General features: G+C 39.2%; 1 protein-coding gene across 1 annotated transcript in view; it reads right to left on the minus strand.

The window, feature by feature from the left end:
- The window catches only part of skia (SKI proto-oncogene a), a 171,629-nt gene extending 158,241 nt beyond the window's left edge, over positions 1 to 13,388 (minus strand). Inside the window, exon 1 of the mRNA XM_080182475.1 lies at positions 12,116 to 13,388. Coding sequence (XP_080038601.1) covers positions 12,116 to 13,024 — 909 coding nt within the window. The 5' untranslated portion in view covers positions 13,025 to 13,388. The remainder of the gene's footprint in view (positions 1 to 12,115) is intronic.
- Positions 13,389 to 23,311: the final 9,923 nt, after the last annotated feature.

Consider the following 23,311-nt stretch of genomic DNA (forward strand, 5'->3'; position numbering starts at 1 on the left):
CTCAAACCCTCCTGCCCAACCCCACTACTTGAAAGTTATTTTTCCCTACTTTGACCAAATATGATGTTTGTCGATGAATGAGAGGTGATCTTATTGAATCTTATATGATTCTGAGGAGGCTTGATTGTCAATGGAGAGAGGATCTTTCCCCTCATGGGAGAAATCCACAACTGGGGACATGGTTTAAAAAGTGAACTCTCATTTAAGACAGAGATGAGAAAGAATTTCTTCTCAGAGGGTAGTTAGTCTTTGGAGTTCTTTTCCACAGCAAGCAGTGGAGGCTGGATCACTGATTATATTCAAGGCTGAAGATTTTTGGTCTTCAAGGCAATCGAGGGTTATCGGGGTAGGCAGGAAAGTGAAGTTAAGGTCAAAATCAGATCAGCACAACCTTATTGAATGACAGAACAGGCTCAATGGGCCGAATGGCATAAACCAGCTCCCAATTCTTACAATCTTATTTTTGTTTTAGAAGCCTTGTCTAAATGGCAGTGTCATTCCTTGTAACTGCAACACACCCTAAGGCAAATGTGTGTTAATATATTTTAATCCTTTTGTTCTCACCCCTAACTTAGCCATTTCAGTCTAAACTGGTTTTCAAGACATCCAAATCCAGACTGCTGTGAACTTCCTCTCTAAATCCTTCAGGTGGTCCTCCAGAGATTTCCCTTCAGAGGTATGAATAGGCTTGATCTTCCATGCATGTACACTCTTGTTAGAGTAAGTCTGAAGGCTGCCTGTCAGCTTTTGTTTTATGCCTATGTTTCAGCCTCTGTTCCTGGGATACGGTTCATACTCTGACCTCCCCCAGCTGACATTCTTATTCCTCTCCCATCTGTCTACTATCCCTTTGTGAAGTCTGTGCCTCATTTATTTCCTTACACCTGTCAAAAGTTTTGTTTTTTCTTACTACAGTATTTTGTTTTCCTTTACCATTCACAAAATGTTCCTCCATTCAACCTCATTTGTTGAAGTAAGACAAACATAAAAAAACTCCTACTTGTGCCTTCGCTTCCACATCCCATACATCATGTAAACCCCATTGGTAAGAAAGGTCGTGAGAGTCCTAGCCTGAATAGTACTTTATCCTATTCCCCATAACTAATACAAAAAAAAATCAAATGATCACTTCCAATTATTGCATTTAATCTGATATATTGGTTTACTTTATTCAGTCAATGACATATCTACTGACGATTGTTATTCAGGAATAAGTTATATTTTAAGCATCCAAACAGCACAAAAATGTTGCTGAATTTTAGTGATCACATGTTCAAATTTCTCACACACAAAGTTGTTTAATCATGACTTTGGGCAGATTCTGAGTACAGCTTAAACAGTTCATTACTGGGAGGGACAATAGATCAAGAGTGCTTATCATCCTGGATTGTTTTGGTGCATTTAGTTGTGGTTCAAAAGTATCAAATCATATAAGGAGCAAGTCACAAAACCAGGGAACGATACATGTCACATGGAAGCTGAATAAAATAACTATAAAATAGCAAATACACATTACATTCAAGTATAAAAACGCATCTATAATTGAAAAAACAAGTTTTATCCACAGAACTCCCTAGTGATATAAAAATGGCAAAAGAATGTTTTAAATGCATATTGTGTCTAGTAAAAGCAACATAGATTTCTAATATGGATTAAAACTTCATAAAGATCTTTTAAAATTTATTATTCCCCATTCCCAAAACAATGGCTCATTGATCATTACATAAATCCACCCACACCTTGAGTAGACTTTTGAACTACACTGTTCTGTTAGACTCAAAAATACTGACAATTTTGCACAGTTGATACTGAACATCCGAATAAGTGTTGCTCATTAGATTAACAGCAGTAACAATCTATTTTGTGTAATCATATAAAGTTTTGTCCTTCAGCTACCTACATTGACCAAATATGATGTCCGTCGATGAATGAGAGGTGATCTTATTGAATCTTATATGATTCTGAGGAGGCTTGACTGTCAATGGAGAGAGGATCTTTCCCCTCATGGGAGAAATCCAGAACTGGGGACATGGTTTAAAAAGTGAACTCTCATTTAAGACAGAGATGAGAAAGAATTTCTTCTCAGAGGGTAGTTAGTCTGAGAGTGACTCATATGTGTGTGTGTGTGTGTGTGTGTGTGTGTGTGTGTGTGTGTGTGTGTGTGTGCGGGGGGGGGGGGGGGGGATGGGATTTTTTTCTTCAAAAGTTAACCCTCTCTACCCCCAGTCATTCAGCCAGATCAAAATATTATAATAGACATCTATAATGATTCTTTGGAAAGGACCCTCAAATAAGCTTTAGAAATAACTTTTTTTCTAAATGCAGTTGTAATTTATCTACTTGTAATTGATAGTATCATCAGAAGTATTTCTACAAACAAACTTTACCTCCCATTATCAGCCAAAGCTAAGTGCCTGAGCTACCACTGCATGATTCTCTGCTCTACCAGAGGAAGCACAAAAGCCTCCACTCAATGCAAGTTATGTCACAGACCAAGAATGAAGTAGGAACCTGTTGTCCCTGTTCTGTGGCACTGGAGTTGGTATTTTACAAAAATAGAATTGAGAGGTGACTTTCAATACATTGAGCCTATAATTTGAACAAACTTTCAGTCTTTATTTCATGATGAGAAACTTTCACTTGTCCAAAATCAAATGTCAGCTTACTCATATGTCATGTGAAAACTATACCAGTATTTCCTCAAATACACTCTGGAATGCACTACATTTTGCATTCCACCTTCCTCCTAGAGCTTACAATTGCAGAACAAGTATGAACTACTTCTATCATACAAAAACCAAAGCAGCCATAAACATTTCAGACATTTTTTCATTAATTTCTGAAATCTAGTCTGCAAAGCAAGTACAAGATGAACAGTGCAAGTGTCTGTTGAACATTAGCCATGGTAAGCAAATATTATAAATAAATTAAAAACTAACAATTGCAAACTATTCATGTGAAACAATGGCTTGAACGTCTTCATTTAGCTACCCTTGAGTTTCAAGAATCACAATCTGTTTGCTATTAACAATATTTCACTATACAGGTCAGGAAATGGTTAAATCCAACCAGAGACTCTAAACTGAAGTCTCTTAAGACATTGATCTGGAAAACTGTGCAGAAACCTGGCAACATCGCAGCTTCAATACAATGCTTTGAATGGGAAACCTTTCATGAGCTGCATGTGAAATGTTACCCTCCTCTTCACTTCTTTAATATTCAAAACAGTCAGACAAAGAAAGAATAGGAGATTGGGATACCCTGGGAATTCAGTAAATCTCTCAATATTTTAGTTCTTCTTATATGCTAATTTATAGCAATGATAAAAAAACTTTTGAAACTTTGTGAGCTGAGCAGGAGGTAAATTTTAAAATTAGATCTCATTTCTATTGAACACATGCAATTTGGAGTAAAAAGTCACGTTTTTAATTTTGTGTTGTCCAAATACTTCACAAGACCATAGCCAAAAATTTGAATTAAACTTTGGAAGAATATTCTTAAACAGTGCAATAACAAAAGATTTTGCTTGCCAATCCACCAAAAGTAGTTACCATCAATATAACTACAGTTTTATATATATCAAAATAAAACTGCTGGAATTTTCCAAAATTCACAGGGTTGAAACCAAGTTCTAAAATAAGTAGAATTGCCCCTTTTAAGTTTCTGATCATTCATTGCTCAGTTGCAGTAATCTTGATCCTGATCATTACACTTCAAATCTACCATAGAATACAAAATTCAGGCCTCTGCAGAGCCTAATCAATTCCATTTGGAAACTTACTACTGCATCTGCTTAAGTAGTCATTTTTCATGTTATACATGTCATGCTATGAAAAAGAAAAGTCTCTGCGCTAAACTCTATTTGTATGGTATAAAGTTCATATTTTACAGTCCTCTTTTGCTATACTGCCTGCCAAGCTTCCCATTTTTTGTAGTATGCTAATCTCCTAAACATCAATTATTTTGATTCTAAAAGTAGACTTAATTTTCCAGTTTTAAGGTACAACTTATCAACTGTTTATACTGAGAAGAGACCTTAAATACACAGAAAATATGCAAAAGGTAGAAAGCAAGTCAAGGGGACAGAGATCCAAACTACTGAAGATCTATTTAGGACTAAAACCAGGAAATTCTTCACATATACAGTCTGAGCAGAAGACAAAACCTTGGAATTATACATTCTGGCCTATTGACTGTCTTCACCCATATTTAACTTGATCTTACATATTGTTTGCGGCAGCAAAGCAATGCAATTCGCTTCTTTCAAATGTACTGACTGATGAGTTAAAAACAGAGAGCAAGATAAACTGAGGGATAAAAAAAAGTGTAGTAATTCATTTTGTGGTGTTAAACAGTTATAAAAAAGGTAAAACTATACAGGCGTTTCAGCATAATGCAAATATAAGGCATAACAACCTACAGAACTAAATTTCTGCAAGTTTTTTCTTAAAATTGAAGCAATTATATTTAAAATAAAAACATGGCTATAGTTAAGAGCTGCTAAATGATTGCAACAAATTTTCCCCTTTCCCCTCCCCCATTTCACACTGCCATCTGGGATTTTCAAGCACCTTAGGGGTGGGGAAAACAGTATCATCGGGGTCATATGTCAGTGCCCCCAGCAACACATGGGAATGAAAACTGACATCGCCACACAAAGGCCACTGTGGCTGAAGCAGCAAAATACTGACAGAATGTCTGGAACGCACTGCCAGCATGCTGCTGCAGTTAAGAGAATTTTACCAACTAGCGCCATAAACTAACACGTGACTTATAAGCTTATTGAATACCCTCCACGAGCTAGACAGACTGGCTACCGACTACGGCTCATAATATTGTCCCTGGCAGACACCATTGCTAACTGATTCAAATCGTTCTTTAACTGCAGTTTGCATAAAGTACAAAGTCATAAAAGCTGAGTCGTAGTAACTAATGCACAATGTTTTCTGTGTGATCACTGCACTACATGGTATAATCTTGGACAAGGTAATAAAAAGAGACTACAATGAGACTACTGTATAGAAGCCTATTCACTCACTACTATTTACCAGTAGTGATACTGTGAAGTTAAAGAATAAAAAAGGGTTTGTAGCAAACACTAAAACATAACAATTTTTAAAAAATTAATTATCAATGGTACGGAAATACATCATTAAATCTATCCCAGGTTGGAAGAGCAACTTTTTCTTTTACCATATAAAGCATATGATCCTAACCATGATTGTTATACAAATTTCTTTATTCTGGAACACTGCATCTTGTTTAGAAAAATGCCATTTTGCACATTCTGAAGAGCATGTCAAATAATCCTTCCCAATTTCTTTAGAAAATGGTTTATTGATCACTGTATTTTCTTTGGGGAGAGGGATGTGAAATATTGTGATGTAGAGAAAAAAATAGGATACCCATTTCAAACTCAAGAAGATATGAAAATATACAAACACATCTCAGCCCTCTCAACTGTACTACTTTTCAGACGTAAATTGTACAATGCTCAGTTTTCAGTATCAATTCTGCTATCATGAAGCCTATGCTTAAAAAAATGATTCCTTGCTGACTTACACAACTCCCATTCCCAAGTCACCAGGGTTGTTTCTTTATCAGACAGTAAAGGAGGATCTGTATCAACTGTTTCCATTACATTAAAAACTTAACACTTTCCTGTATTTTTAGGCATCTCCAGGTATACATCACAGCCAAATGTTTGTGGTAATAACATTTTTGCAAGGTGTCCAGACTAACTACTTTCCCTCCTAATGTAAAGAGTTTAATCAATCATCTGCATTGTGAAAATTAATTAACACCAATTTAAGGACAGAATGGGCAAAATAAAACAACTGGATCCCTGTCCTGGTTCTTGTGCCATCAAACCAACTTTTTTTAAACTGGCATCTGCTCATCTAAAATACATTTACCATTTGCCATACTCCACTGTGATTAAAGCTTCCTGTAATTATTTCACCTGCAGATGTGTTTAGGTACCCATTATTGAAACACTATAGTTACTTTTGCTTCATTCTACAGCCTTTATGGATCTTCTCTCAAAATCATAACTTATCAAATAGATAATGGACAAACACCAATTTTTCTTTACACTACATTGGTCTGAAAGGTCAGAAAATGTCAGCAGATATAGATCAGGAGGTGACAGGTTAGATCTCCAATCTAGGTTTAGTTAAAGAAGCTCAGCCTAAGCATTACAGTTTGCCTCAATGTTCCTGGACTAGGGAGGTGGGAAAAATCAGCTACAAATCGAGCTCCTGATTTCTAGCTGCCAATCTCTGCTGGCAAGTATGCTTCTACAGGTATTGGGCGAGTACAGGATCAAAACTAACTAGTTCTCACCCAATCCAATTGTTCTAACATTCACTGTCTAGCCGCAAAATGAAGAATGCCCGCTGAGGAGTGAAGTACCCAAAAATCTGACATATGTGAGATTGTACCTCACCAACATTCAGGCATTTCACTGAAAAGGAGGAAATAACTGGAGGAAACAAATGCTTTTCCTGTTTGTTTCTTGTGTGTTCTCTCCCAACAGCCATATAGAGTTGCATTGGCAACTAGCATTTTCTGCTACCTTGTCCAAGTGACTATCATCCACTGCCCAGTCAATTTTCATTTGACATCCAAAATGCATAATATTAGTAGGCATTACCATCAGTGTTGGATTCCTTGTGTGTCATTTGAACTACGTGCCGAAATTACCATTCTCTAAGGTGGTATTCAGTAAGTACAGTCAACTTACAGTCATCCACATCATCCAAAATTAAAATGACAATTATGCATGCTTATAAAGAACAATTTGCTATTTCTGGTAGGTCATAGCAATAGTGTCCTGTGTTCATACCTGGCAACTAAAAGTCACACATAAAAATCATTGTACCTTGAACTCTCAGTAATGGAATACAATAGCACAACTCTGAAAAACTTCAGGCAAATTAACAATCACTCTATTATACTATAATCAATGAAATCTCCAAATTCCCTTGGAGTTGTCAGTTGGTTGTGTCACTGATTGCCCTCTTCAAGAGATTAAAATTCACATATTGACATTCATATTCAAATGTAATTTTACTCAGTTATTACTAAACAGTACTTCCAGTCACAAGATGCCATCAGAAGAATGTTTTTTTTGAGATGGTTTCAAAGAAAAACAAGATTTTTTCCCTTTATGACAAACCACATCAAACCAGCTTTATTCTCCTTTTAAAAAATCTCATTGTGCATATTTTGTTTTAAAATTTAGTCCCTTTGGGCCAATGTGACTCTTGTATGCTTGACAACTGCTGTGTCCCTCCCATATCTATCTCCCTTGGGCAGAAACACTTATTTCTCAGAAGCAGATTAAAGATATTCTCATCACCCTTGCAGAACACATACACAAGCAAAACATAAGATGACTTGCCTAATCAATATATGAAAGTCTGAATTAAAATGGTCAGATTTGATTAGGTGACGAAACACAAGGTCAGTTCTATTCAATTCACTAAAAAGCTTTGTGTAAGCAATCCATATTTGGAGGCATTCATTTTCTAAAAAGGAAAGTTGAAACCATTTCAAGACACATAACCCAGCAAAACTGTACAAGAAATTACTAAAATTAAGTAACACAATTTAATGAAGCCATTCATTTAACCTGTTAAAAAGTCAAAACAGTTTCAAACATAACAGACGGGGCAAAACATGATTTATTTGTTGTCAAATTCCTCTGTTTCTTGTCAAACTACCTAAGGATGCAAATTTCACAGTTTTGATGGGTCTGCAGAAAAGTAGTAAATTATCAGCAGATGTGCCACATAATTAATCTGATGTACTTCACACATGAACCTAGCTGCTAATTAAAACCCTACATATAATTGACTTCATTTACATATCATTGAAGCTTCACGACAATTACTAATTCTTTACAAATGCATCTGTATACTAAATATTTAGAGGAATGTATGCAATAAATAAAATATCAATTGAAACTAGATACAAACTTAGAAACCCTAGATAGATCTGGAATTACACTTCACAACCTAAAGTACACTGAAAAGAACAAATCTAAAAAAAAATCCTGTTACATTACTTACAGTTTCAAACGTTTTAAATGTATTTAAGTTTAAAAGTGAACTTCAATTTGTACATTCAAATTGTGTTGAGGTATTTTATGAAAATATTTAAAATCTCCTGAAGGACAACTTCTTTAGAACCAGAAAAGAACCAATATTTTGTTTCTAACCAGATCACTGCAACCTTTAGTGGCATATTTTGACAAAACACTCCAATACAAAGCAATTTTGAAATTTTTGAACGGTGCGATACAAATCTGGCATATTAACTAAATCAAAGAAAAAATGATAAAAGTATTAAATTAGGAACATTCCATGAAGTGCCAACCATATTACCTATCTCTTAATATTTTAAACATCTTCCCCTTATTTCAAAAGGCTACGGTTGGGTCACTCAAGTTCTTTAAACTGTGAAAACTTTGGGAAGTCACTAGCCAAACTATTAAAACGTCTTCAAACTCAGGGAGGCAAATCAGCTCAGAATGAATTAATTCTTATACTCTGCTTCGTAAATCATATGTTATTTTGGTGTATAAATTGTGCTTAGATGTATGAAAATATTTAAAACCTGCTGAAGGACTGCCTCTTTAGCTCCAGAGAAGAACCAATATTTTAGTTCCAACCAGATCACTGCAACCTCTGATGGCATAAATTTGGCAAAACACACCAATAAACTACTTCATGGTAGTAAAATCACACTCTTCTGGTGTCTCCACGAGAAACCACAACAAATTCACCACATTTTAAAATCATAAGTCCACAAACCCTTTGAAGTGTGAGAGTGCGTACCGTTTATTCTTCAGAAAGTGGCAGCCTCTCATAATATCGGCTGTTAAATTTAAAATACGGCTGACTTTTCCTAATTTGGTTGTGTGCGTTATCCTGAAAGGATGAGGGGGGTGCAAAAGAGGTGGCGGGCTAACCTGATCAGCAGTATTGAGCACTGGGTTCGCCATAGCCACGGGCAGGGATCACGTGACGCCACCCTGGGACTGTTAGCCCTGTCGCGCGCGCCCTGCAGAGCTTCGAATTCCGAGCTGCCGCGTGGCCTTGGCATGCATCAACGATCAACGCGCGAAGCGAAGGGCGCAGCCTATGAAAAGGCCCCGATCCGGTCACCATGGCAACCTTCTGCCCCGTGAACTAGGAGAAGGTGCTATGTCCGTGTCGTCTCCCCCAAACGTCGTCGTTCGATCCGTCGCCAATTTCCCATCCACCATCTTTCGGAGAGAATTTAACTCTCAGCATCGTTTAAACCAAAAATCTCCGCCACCGCTCCACCGGAAGTGTCGAATCAACAAAATAAATGAGGTAAGGGTATTTGACGCAGTACAAACTCGGTGGGATGATGGCATTGCACGATAGCCGGAGGCAGCGACGCGTCTATCTGGTTTTGGGCTGCCCGCCTTGATGTATCATGGATGTGATTTTTAATTCCTTCAATTGACCACAATTGTAAGGCAGGTGGCATGGCACGTGTGCTGAGCATGCGCCATTTCAGTCATGTGGCGCACTTTGGACCTAGGCTGTGACGTCATTGAGTCTGGCGTGTCCAATGAGCTTCGACTTGGTCACCTGACTGGTTGTGAATAGTGTTTTAGACACGTGACAAAATGTCACTAGGCATCTTTGTTATTGCAATCATACACGGGTATTTGGTGATGGTGGGAGGTAGAATTGAAGGTCCTGTGTGTTTTCAGGACTTGAGACTATCATCCTCTCTCTCTCTTCCCCCCCCCTCCAAAATTCCAACTTCTGTATGAAAATCCAGAATGTATTTTAGCCACGGCACACTTAAATTAATCGCGAAACAAAAATATTTTACAATGGAAATTGCCTCTTTGGAATTTTACTTTCCCACATCCACCTAAATTATAGGGTGCGAATATGGAGGTTAACTGGATACACTAGTAGGAATCCCGAGTTGTTAGAATACGAAAAAATACAGTTTCGTACGAAAAGACTGGGAGGTAAGACTTTACACCAGTTATTTTACAAATTCCCGCCATAAACCTAAGAGGGATGACAACAGTAACTTATATGGCCACCTATCTTAGTCAATCTAGAATTGCATCAACTGGTGCGTGTGAGGACGAGGGCAGGATTCAAGTCTAATCTTGACAAAGTCCGTACACCCAGGTTTCTCAACACTCCTGCACATTAAGTTCTCTCCCCTTTCGCAATATCCACAAGTCTCATTAACCACAACTTCCTGTCTGTATTGCACGAGATCTTTCCATACTTTCTGGCGGGGCCCTCCAGCGTGCATGCTTCAATTTTGAATTTACCCAGCAAATCGAAAATTACGCTTTTACAAAAATCACAGGGATATTCCTGTGATTTTGTTACTTTTATTGATAGAAATCCAGAAATGGGGCACCTCAATTTTTTAATACACGGATCTACATACGCAATGAATAATCGCCAAACTGATTCTGTAGTTGTCCCTTTAAAATTGGCATGAAATATCAGATTTCATCCAGATGGCACAAAGGAGTACTTGATTTTCCCTAAAATGTCTGTTCACTTGCATTATTAAATGTTCGATTTTGAAAATTTGAAAAATGATCCTTCACGATGTCTAAAGCTTAGACTTTAACTGTTGAGAGACCATTTTCGCCTCTTAAGTAACTTTGTGGTCTAAAGCGTTTTGCTTTTTAAAAACACTCTAGCAACTTGATTTCTTCAAAGTAAATTCTCTCCTCCAAAGACTTAAGCATTACAATCCAATATTCCTTGGAACAGCTCATTATTTTTCTGCTTACTAAATGCGCTGTAATTGCTCGAGTAATGTACAATATTATAACAGGGGCAAAAATCCAAAAGGCGCGAGAGAATGAATTAGCCCATTGAGAGTCAAAACCGCATACTTATCAATGTCCCGAGTTTACTTCATCGGTTTTTTTTATTCATAACAACTGATGCAAATGAAAAGTTCAGCGTTTCCTTTTTAATTCAGTTAAGAGGTATCCCAAGGTTCACGGCCGTAACCTTTACCCACGCAAAAAAAAAACAATCAATTCAGTGTCTGCTAGCTCCTGTTTGGAAATCAGAATGAAAGAGTGTGGGATGGGTGCTAACAGGGGGAAAAAAGCACTAAAAACAAAAATACAAACTTTTCACTTTTACACCAGAAGAAATCGAAGTGGTAGGCTAACAGCGCACTTTGGAGGTAGGAAAATTGGCGATCATTCACGGATTTTTATCGCGGAACTGTATTTTCAAACTCAGTTTCAAACTCATTTTTATAATCTGGAATGAATTGCCCAGACAGGTTCAGCATATATTCATGACTCCCATGTGTATTTCCAGATGAAACGTGAGCGAAACTAAGCACAGTCGTGATAATGTTGAAATCTAGTTTTGAGTATAGATCGGATTAAGCAGCTTCCCCAGTTCGTCTTTCGGCATTAAATATCCCCACGATCTGCTAACTGGATGTGGATTGGCTAAAACAGTGCCCAACACAGGCCATGCCTGCAGTTAAGAGTCAGCCCTCTCCATACTAATGCACGTCTCACAAAACCACTCCCACATATTAGTGAGCAAGGAAACACACACCCTTGTCTGAAACTATCACATTGAGCAGCTCGTAGTCAACTTAATGCTTCCAATTTAGCACGTCATTATCTATAATGGGTAACGATTAAAATACGTACACCTTCAAGTATTTAAAGATATCATTCATGATTTCAAAACTTCTCCATCAAGGGAAGGGAAAGTACATCTGAAATGAAATTTAAATACATAATTTCCACAGTGATAAACAAAACTCGGTAGAAACTGCTTACAGAACCAGGATACAATACATGCGTGTCCAGTATCGCTGCTTGTGAAACCGAAAATGAATGATTTAACTTTTTAAGTATTGAGAGAAATTGTGTTCAGTTCTGAGTCATATTTATTAGCGCCTATGGTGAGTTTGAAAAAGCCTGAGAAAAGGTTATATTCAAACGCCCTCAATACTAGTTTTGACAGGTTTTTTTCTAAGCCATAGTGGAAATAGTTAACTGTAACGACCCATAGTAAAAGATACGTCTCAAGTTAGAAAAAACGCTCACCCTGGGTGCTTTTCTTTTGTATTTGTTGCTGTAGTCAAATCTTTCTTTCATTTCATCCAGCAACTGTTCCAATCGTGCCTTCTCCTCTTTTGCCGTGTAATCCTGACTCAAAAGGACATAGGCTCTCCAGTTGGCCGAATCGAAACCCCAGTGGCAGGTTCTGTTTTCCAATGATTTGTGCGAATGTACTACAAATTTGTGAGGAGGGTACATAAGCCTGCAGTCCATGCACTGGATACATGCAGCATGAGGGTTACCGTACAATTCAGGCACAAAGAGTCCCTTGCACTTCCCAAAACACTCATGGTATACTTTGAAGCTTTTTTCTGTGATCTCTAACTCAATGGTACTAGAGTATTCTTTTTTGCAATGGGGAGGGTAGGTTCCCCCGTAGAGTAAGGCATTACAAAGCCTTTCTGCGTCTGTCTTGGTGATCAAGCCACAGGATGGGGCAGAGAAGGGCAAAATCCCCATGACTTTCAGGATCTCCAGCTGGTCTGCCGTGCATCTAGAGCAGTAAATATGTAATTCATCACATACTGAATTGATCTGTTGGAGGGAAAAATCTCTTAGCACAGAGTTCAGGATCTGAGGCAAGCAAAGCCTCTTTTCCCCACCAACTACGAAACAAGAAATGGTTTCCCCCTCCAGAATGGTCTCGCATCTCTCCGTTGATCGGTCCGAGGGGATGAAGAGGGGTCCTGGCATGACAGGAGGCGGCTGTATAGGTAGGTGAATAATCTGATCTGTCTCTTTCCCAGTTTCCTTTTTGTACATCATCTCGTGAGCCCACCGAGCAGAGAAAGCCGCCGGTCCTCCAAGCGAACTCATACTGCTGAGATGAAACTGCTTTAAGGTTTGCTGGAGTCCTGGATGAGGCTGAAAACTAGATCTTGGTACAGTCTCCATGATTTCTGACCCCAAAAAGCACACCCGTTTTGTTCAAAATAAGATAAATCCCCCTTTTAAAAAGCCACGGCGTCCAAGTTTGCCCTACCACCACGGACAAAATTAAAGTAGCTCATGAAATCCAGTCTCTAAGCGTGCTGTGTTTCTGCAGCACTCCTGCGTTCAAACATATCCACAATTGTGCCCTTAAAAAGATCTCTTCAAGCAAATGCTGGTTGAACCAGTCCTTCGAAATCCAGTCCCCAATTGGTTTTAGACTCTGTACTTTGTTTCCTTTTTTTCTTCTTTTCAGCCCTCTTTTTACGATCTGCAAGCGTAAAGACGCGGCATATCCACACAATACGACCTTGCAGCTCAGACTGCCTTCTCCCCTCTGTTTGTCGACGTCTAGGTCAGGCATTGAATCTCAGCCAAGAATGCGTCTGACTCCCCCAGGGCTCTTCCAGGAACCAGTACACTGCCCACCGAATTTCAACAGCAGCCTACAAACATGCAATAACTGGTTTCACAGACCGTCGGCTTTTAAAATTACAGCGCAGAAGGGAGGGATTTTTTTCCCTGAAGTTCACTCGATATCATTAATTATCAAGATTAGCTTTCTTCTACAAAACTGATCATATGTTTTACAGATCATCAGCTTGATGCAATATAACGTGGCGGGATTTTTTCTGTCTCAGATGTCCGAACAATTATACAAAGATCAAGTATTAATGTAACTTTTTTCATGTATAATCAATAATTTAGAAAATGTTATACATATAAATCAAATTGAGACTTATATAATAAAGTTTTTGTATGTAGGGCTATCTCTGTCTATTTTTGCTTTAGTGTCAGCTGATAGCACTGGCCTCTTGAGTCAAATGCTCGTGAGTTCAAGGCCCACTACAGGATTTGAGCATGCAAATCAAGCTGTCATTTGGATAAAATGCTAAATCAAGGCCCCATCTGCCCTCACAGGTGGACGAAAAAGATCCCATTGCTTTTTCTAAAAAGCAGAGGATATACTCGTGTCTTGCCAGTGTTGACACCTCAATCAACATCTCAAAAACGTATTATGTCCACATTGCTGTTTGAGGAGCTTGTTGTACACAAATTAGCTGTTGAATTTCCTACATTACAACAGTTGGCTTTCAACCACTTTAAGACATCCATTGTCATGAAAAATGCTTAATAATTGCCAGTTTTTCTTGCCAATAACAATGTAATGTCAGGATAAACTCAAATTGAGTAAGGCCATCCATCCCTTAAAGGCTGAAAATATATACATATTATTTAGAAAGATGCGAGTGTTATTATTTCAGAAATGATTTCACTTCAAAACCACCTATGCCTGAATAAATTGTTGCAACATGTCATGGGTACCGTACTCTGTCAGTGCAGACGTGATGGACTGAATGGCCTCTTTCTATGATTCTGTGATCTTTAAAAATGTTTGCCAAATCCTGAGGCTTCCTTATTAAATCTTGGCATGTGCACCACAGCGTATGGTACCAAATAATATTTCAGAAAAGTATAGTTTCAATTTGCAGTTTTTGCTGAGTTAGTGCAATTCATCCAGTGCTGTAAAGTCCTTGCTGCTCAAACAGCCAAAGCCTTACTCCTTATTTCCATTCCAGTCATCTTAGTGTCTAGCACAAGCAAAAACTGACCACAATGCTTAAGGATCACAAAACTAAGCTACTGAGAAATCAACAGCATAGTGCTTATCTGTTTGCCCAGTCTAGAGTACACACTCTTCCTTGAATGGACATGCCTGACTTAACCAACTACAGAGAGTTTAGGTGCAATATGGCAAAGGTCAAGGCTTAGAAATTCCCAATTGTGAACAGCATAATACTAGAGTTTATCCAACTAAATTTGAATACCAACAGGGATAGGAGTAGACCATTCAATCTCTTGACACTGCTTCACCATGCAACAAGATCAGGGCCCATATAACACTTCACTCCTTTGTCAGTCAAAATGCTGTCTAACTCAAATTTGAATATATTCAATGACCCAGCCTCCAATTCTCACTGGGGAAGAGAATTCAAGACACTCTGATAGAAGAAACTCCTCCCCAACTCCATAATTGGAAAACAGATTCATGTAGAGATTATTAAACCAGACAAGAAGGATACTTGATGAGCAGGTCTTTTGTGACAAAATCTCCTCAAAGAATCTTGACGAAAGTAATGAGTGCAATGAGCATCACCCTTTGTTCCAGTATTACTGTTGGATGCATTCAGGAAAGGCTACAATTCCTCACATGCAGGACAAATCAATTTCTGAATTTGTTTGCGCACTCCTCTACAAGGACTTTTAACGTGTTTGACGTGTTGATGAGGATATGCACCCAGGGTGGGACTCACCTGATTATTTTAATGCATTGGAAATGTTTTTAATACATATTTTAATTAAAGTTAGATTTTTATGAAAGGGTCATTTATAATTTTTCAGATATAAACAATGTATCCACAATTAATTTATGGACAATAGAGTGAAATTGAAAATTAAGGTATTCCCAGATCCCTTTGTGCTACAGCATTTTGCAATCTCTCTCTATTAAATAATATTCTGCTTTTCTATTTTTCCCGACAAAGTGGACAATTTCTCATTTTCCTACATTATATTCTATCTCTGTCCACTATCATCCTTTGCATGCTCTTTGTATCTTCCTCACAACTTGATTCCCTATCCATCTTTGATCATCAGAAAACTTGACCACAATACTCTTCATTCAAATCATCAATACAGATAAATAGTTGAGGCCTTCTGGCATTTCAGCAGTTATCATCCTGAAAATTATCTATTTATCCCAATTCTGTTCTCTGTTAGTTAGGCGGTCCTCAATCCATGCTAATATATCATCCACCTCCCCCATCCCCATAACCCCCTACCCACCAAAAAAACCCCATATAGTTCTTATCTTGTGTAGCAACCTTTTATCAATGCCTTTTGGAAATCCAAATATTGCTGAAAAGAGACCTGTGCCGAATCTTTTCATCCTGCATCACATCAAATGCAAGAATACCAAATTTCAATTTATACTGCAGGGAAAATGGCTGCTCGTCTTGATTGGCAAGTCAACTTTGATTGATTGAGGTGTTGTCATTGGAGAAAAGCAGTGGAGAAGTATAAAGTTCCTCAAAGTGCAAGGTTTGAACATATTCCTTCTGGTTGCAAAGAACCTGTTCCTGCATATGAATGTATGATGGTTTTACTATCATGTAGTTCCAGAACATTACCATTCACGAATAGAAAAGTTTCTCTTCTCATTGTTGCTAAAACCTTAAACCTGTGAACCATGGTTCTTATAACATCAGCTATTTTTGCCCACTTTATCTAAACCTGTCATAATCTTGTACACTCTTGTCAGATTTCCCCTCCACTTCTTTGCTTCAAGGAGAACAACACCCGCTTCTGCAACCTAACCTTATAGTAAAGTTCCCTCATCCCTTGAACCATTCCAGTAAATCTTCTCTGCATCTTCTTGAGGATATTCACATTTTTCCTAAAGTGTGGTGACCAGAAATGGATGCAATACACCAGTCGTAGCCTAACCACAGAGTTTTATAAATGTGCAGCATAGCTTCTTTGTATTTGTACTCAATACTTTGTTATATGAAGCCTAAAATCCTGTATTTCAAAATGTCCTAATACAGTGCAGATGACTCCCCCAAACCCGAGGACCCCATGCACATTTAGAACTCTCACAATAAGAATATATTGCCTTTGTTTATCCCTTCTATTAAAATGCATCACCTTTGTATTGAATTCTATTTACTACTTGTGCCCATTCTGCTAGTCTGTTTATATCTTCTTGCAGTTAATTGGTATCATCCTCACTGTTTGCTATGCCTCTAAGTTTGGTGCAATTAGCAAATTTTGAAATTTTATTCTGTATTCCAATATTCAAGTAAATTCTGTATGGAGCACTGGCAGTTGTGGAGTATCACTGCCTGCCATCCTCCAGTTTGAAAAATAATCATTTTGGATGATTTTCTGTTTTCTCTCCTTTAGCATGGCCACCACCATCATAGAATCTTTACAGTGCAGAAGGAGACAATTCTGCCCATTGAGTCTGCACCGACCCTCCGACAGAGTATTTTACCCATTATTATACCTCATTGCCATAATCCACATATTTACCCCATCAATCCCCCTAACCTACACATCTTGAAACAATAAGGGGCAATTTAGCATAGCCGATGAATCTAACCTGCACATCTTTGGACTATGGGAGGATGCCGGAACACCTGGAAGAAACTCTCGTAACCACGGGGAGAATGTGCAAACTCCGAACAGAAAGGCACCCAGGCTGGAATTGAACCTGCACTCTGGTGCTGTGAGGCAGCAGTGGTAACCACTGTGGTTCCTAAAGCCAATTTTCTTATTCAAGCTGACACTGGCACTCCTATTCCATGAACCTTAATTTTGTTAAGTAGCCTTTTATGTGATACTTGGATATATTCATTCTCTAAGCAGAAAAATCCCAGCTTTTCTGCCTGTCCATGGAATTGAAGTCTCTCTTCCCAGGAACTATTCTTGTAAATCTTTTCTGTACCCTCTGCAATGGCAAAGTATCAGCTTCTGACTGAAAACTGGTGTGTCTCTCCCCAGATCTTCTGTGACACTCCGTCAAAAAAAAAAGCAAGGCCAGCTCCACAGACATTGGGCCACCCTGATCTCAAATTAAAGTTAAAGGCCTCTACGGGTATCGCCCCCGGCAGACAAGGGGAATACTTCCAACCCTTGACCAGTAAGGGGCAAAGTTCCCCCCCAACAATAAATGGGTCACCCCACCTAATGCTTATCACAGCATTGTAAAACCCTTAACATGTCCAGAGAGAACATTACATTTAGGTTGTTTAATTATTCACACGCCCTATGTGTTAACAGCCTGCTTGGAACTGATGTGACCAACATATTATGGGGATTTGGTGGTGTCGTAGTAATGTCACTGGGCTAGTCATTCAGAACCCAGATCAATGCTCTGGGCACAGGGGAACAGAAATTCAAATTCCATATTGGCAGCTGGTGGAACTTGAATTCCATTAATAAATCTGGAATATAAAGCTAGTGTCAGCAATGGTGATCATGGAAACTATCAGTTATTGTAAAAGTCTGTCTGGTTTGCTAAGGTATTTGATGGAAGAAAATCTACGATTCTTTACCAGGTCCAACCTACATTTGACTCCAGTTCCACAGCAATGTGGTTGATTCTTAATTGCCTAAGCCAGGGTTCAAGGGCAATTAGAGATGGGGAACAAATGTTGATCTTTGCAGCGACACCTACATCTTCTAAAAGAACAAAGAGAAAAAATTATCCAACTTATTTTACAAATATTGAAATTTACAAGCATCTTAAAAAATACATCTTATTTCAGTCAATTTAAATCAAGATCCATCCAGATCTTCTGCACCTCAGTTATATGGTTGCCCTGAAGCCCCGGCAAAGAAAAGCCTAGGTCCTTGTGGGTGGCAAGAACCCAATACATCTGGCAACCTCCTGATGAACACTGAGAACAAGACAATGTAAGACTAGTGGTCAGAGTCTTCGACTGACCCCAAGCCCCAAAGACTGGATGCAATGTGCTTCATCGAACTCGAGACGCTCAATTCTCAATTCAAGATTGTGAAAGCATAGCAGCCAATTCTCAAATTCGGCCAGGAATGCACCCCTCAGGAGACTATGTGCATGGATACTCTTCTGGTCCCATCTCCCCCGAGTCAGGCAGGATGGGAGCCTTCACCAAGGATCTTGTCCTGTCCATTGACAGGATTCTCTGCTTCATCCATTTTCTTTAGGCTATCTCGCAGTTCATCAAAATGAACACCAAAATTCTGGGCTGGACAAAAGTCAAGATCCTGTCCACATCTCCACTTAAAATGGCAGCCATCAACTCAACGCAAACAGCATCACTGAAGCACAGGCCTGCTCATCAGTGAAATCGCCATTGCAGACTATGCCCCAACCTAGCTGCCTCCGACCACCTCAATCAGACAAAGGTTTTCTTGACGTAGATCTTTCAGGATCATAGCACAGATTATATACATCAGGATAGGGTATGAAGCCAATATGGAGATACTAAATTAAATAACCATCAGCTTGGTCAAAGAAGTAAGTTTTAAGAAGTGTCTCGAAGGAGGAAGTGAGGTACAGAGGCAAAGAGGTGTAGGGAGGGAATTCCAGAGTTTGAGGCAATTGACGCCATGGTTACCAATGATGGAAGTTATGATTGGGAATGGCTAAGTGGCCAGAATTAGAGAAGCACTGATATCTCAGAGGATTGTGGGTTGGAGGAGATTGGCAAGGCCATGAAAACATTGATGAAAATTTCAAAACCAAGATGTTGCTTGACTGGGAGCCAACATAGGTCAGCGAGTACAAGGGTGATGACCAAAAACAATGGCCAGAATTTTCCAGCTCTTCAGGCTGGTGAGATCTTCTGGCACCCCGCCCTTTGCCACGGATTTTCCGGCAATGTGGGGTACAGTCTAAATTGTGAGTGCAATGGGAAATCCTATTGATGGTGATAAGACCAAAAGATCCCACCATTGGCAAACAGCGCACTGCTTCTGCCACAAGGCCAGGAAATTCCTCTCAATGGCGTCAGTCTTCTCAATATTTAATTGGAGGAAATTTCTGCCCATCTTGTACCAAATGTTGGATGAATAGTTTGATGAATTAGCAACAGTGGAGGAAAGTCACACCCACTATCTGACCAGAGTAGATATTTTAGAATATCAATTTACCAATTAGTTAATATGTAACTGTTTTATCTTGCAGTTGATCATGTTAATGTGATACATTGTTTCCAAGATTAAAATGCATTAGCTAATTTCAGCAGACTTGAATTTGATATACAAATATACCTTTTCACACTTAGCTTTAAATATGAATTACCCTCGTTGTACTCATTAATACATTAGCATGTGAACAATCTTGGCCTTTTAAAATAAAGGAATATTCAATTTCTGTCTATGACTACTATAGTATTGGATTCAGGAGATCTTGCATAAGAATCCAACATTTTCTTTTTAAAGGGACTGAAATTCTGTCCCTGTGCACTGTTGGCACACAAAGGGAGTGGAAAACCAAGATCGGCATCAATGCACCTGATATGTGTTTGGGTTTTCAAATGGCTGTGTGACACAGGAGGTTTGCATTACTGCATGGTATAAGTCTCATTAAAGTAATTCTGATGCATTCCGTTCAGTCCTGTATGTTTTTAATAGTTCAAGATTATATATTCAGCATGTACAAATACTGAAACAAAATATGCTGGAAATACACAGCAGGCCTGTTGGCATGTGTGTAGAGAAAAAAAACCAAGTTAGAGTTGCACATGTAACGTATCAACAAGATTCATTTTATCTCTTTTTCAATTTTTTTTCATTTCTCTTGGAAACAGTGACTCCTGCTGGAATGCAAAAAAGCTGTCCTGATACTTTAATGAAGTTGTTGTTTTAGATTTGAGAGTCTAAATTGTGAGTGCAAGTAGGTTATTCAGCATGGGAACATCATTGTTGAGCCTGTTTCTGTCTTCACTTAACTCCTACAGATATTTCAGAGATTACTGAATAGTAATTAAGAAGAAGAAGAATCCTACTTCATTTTCATAGCCCCAGAAGTGAATTGTAATACTGTCAATATTGACTGTGCTAAGATCAGCTAACTCAACACAGAACATCATTTGAACCAGAGATCTTCTAATGACTGATTTGGTATCAAAACTCATAGAACTTTTAGTCACACATACCCATGGGGGAGGATGCTTTCTTGTTTTGAATACCAGATTTCACCAGCTGATTCCAGTGCAGTAGACAAAGTAGGTAGGGGAGGCAACCACAGCTAGCCAGCCATGGGAAAATGGGAATGGCCAATGAAAGCATCCAACTTTTGATATGCAGGATATTTGGGCAATGCAGTCTATTTGCTGCCTGATTCAGCATCTCCACGGACCACAATCAGTAAGGATAGGCAACAACACCTCCTCCACACTCATCCTCAACACCGGTGTCCCACAAGGCTGTCATACTCCTTATATACCGATAACTGTGTGGCCAAATTCCCCTGAAATTCGATTTTCAAGTTTGCTGACGAAGCACCATAGTGGGTTGGATCTCAAACAATGACAAGACAGAGGACAAGAATGAGATAGAGAATCTGGTGAACTGGTGCAGCAACAATAATCTCTCCCTCAATATCAACAAAACGAAGGAGGTTGTCATCAACTTCAGGAAGTGTAAAGGAGAACATGCCCCTGTCTACATCAATGGGGATGAAGTAGAAAGAGCCAAGAGCTTCAGGTTTTCAGCTGTCCAGATCACCAACAACTTGTCCTGGTCCCTCCATACTGACACTATAGTTAAGAAAGCTCACCAATGCCTCTACTTTCTCAGAAGACTAAGGAAATTTGACAAGTCAACAACAGTTCACACCAACTTTTACAGATGCACCATAGAAAGCATTCTTTCTTGTTATTATCATAGCTTGGTATGCTCCTGCTGTGCCCAAGACCCCAAGGAACTACAAAAGGTTATGAATGTATGCCAATCCATCACGCAAACCAGCCTCCTATCCATTGACTCTGTCTACACTTCAGCAAAGCAGCCAGCATAATTAAGGACCGGAAGCACCCCAGACATTTTCTCTTTCACCTTCTTCCTTCAGGGAAAAGATACAAAAGTTTGAGATAACGTACCAATTGACTCAAGAACAACTTCATCCCCACTGCTGATAGACTTTTGGATGGACTTACCTTGCATTAAGTTGATCTTTCTCTACATTCTAGCTATGACTGTAACACTACAATCTGCATTCTCTCATTTTCTTCTCTATGAACAGTATGCTTTGTCTGTATAGTACGCGAGAAACAATACTTTCACTGTATGTTAATACATGTGACAATAATAAATCAAATCAAATCAAATCAAACTGTTCGGAAAATGTAATCACCAGAACTTCCAGACCTGTCATCTGGACTCGAAATATCAGCTCTTTTCTCTCCTTACTGATGCTGCCAGGCCTGCTGAGATTTTTCAGTGTTTTCTCTTTTAGAACTTCCACATCTTGCTTTGCCACTTTCTGTGGCTGCTTCCAACCTGTGCCACAATGTCTTCACCTCCCTGTAAATATCAGGGGCAATATATCAGATTAATGGCTTTTCATCGGAACTGGAAGATGTTCGAGATGAACAACTTTGACATGTTCATGTCTATCATCCTGTTTTGAAACATTGGAGGAAATTTTCCTAGGCAAGAGGAAGTACGTTTGGGTGTGTGCAGAGAGTTAAATACCCTAAAATTGACATTGAGATTCAGACATCATCTTGCCCCCTTCTGGGTTTACGTGGGTGAGTTTGAACACAAGCAGGGAGCCATTGTAACTGTCAGGAACGTAATTAGGTTATGCAAACAGGCAATGAAGCATCTTTTTAACTTCTCCATTCTGACCTTAACATCCAGCAGACTCATTTCCCAATCTGCCAGCAACTCGCAAGGTCAACAAGGGAAGTGAACAGCTAGGAACACTTCTTCAGTGAAACTGACAGGCTGAGAAGCTTTTGATCAATGAAGAGCTGCAACCAAGCCTATGTGAGAGGTGGTAGCTGCTATGATGACTCCTTTTCAGGAGTTACTTTTGCCTCTTTTGGTAGTTGATTGCCAACTTCACTCACTGGCTACAGTTCTTGCTGCCAGCCTTTACATAGCAAGGGAACAGCTTGGAGGGAGTGGTGCCAGAAGGGTGGCACATGGGATAGTGGTTAGCACTGCTGCCTCACCGTGCCAGGGATCCGGGTTCGATTCCTGGCTTGGGTCACCATCTGTGTGGAGTCTGCATGTTCTCCCCGTGTCTGTGTGGGTTTCCTCTGGGTGCTTCGATTTCATCCCATAGTCTGAAAGACGCGCTGGTTAGGTGTATTGACCCCAACAGGTGGCGGAGTGTGACGGCTAGGGGAATTTCACAGTAACTTCATTGCATTGTTAATGTAAGCCTTACTTGTGACTAATAAATAAACTTTTTATGTAGCTCTTCCTTACATCTCTGATGGAGAAGAAGAGAAGCAGAAACAGCAGCAGCTGGAACAACACAAGTATCAGTTGCCTTCCTTTACTCAACCACATGCCAACCCACAGTGCAGAGAGGATAGACACAAAGATTCAGCTTAGAGGCAAGGCACGCAACATAGGTTCTAATACCAGTGCTTTGGGGGATTCAGGTTTTTGTGGTAGGTCATTGCTGACATCTGCAGCCTCCTGGAACAAGACTTTTTCCCAATGGGTCAGATGAAAACACGT

This window comes from Carcharhinus amblyrhynchos, unplaced genomic scaffold (genome assembly GCF_965287045.1).
Source record: "Carcharhinus amblyrhynchos unplaced genomic scaffold, sCarAmb.v2.hapA scaffold_56, whole genome shotgun sequence".
In the NCBI taxonomy this organism is placed as follows: domain Eukaryota; kingdom Metazoa; phylum Chordata; class Chondrichthyes; order Carcharhiniformes; family Carcharhinidae; genus Carcharhinus; species Carcharhinus amblyrhynchos.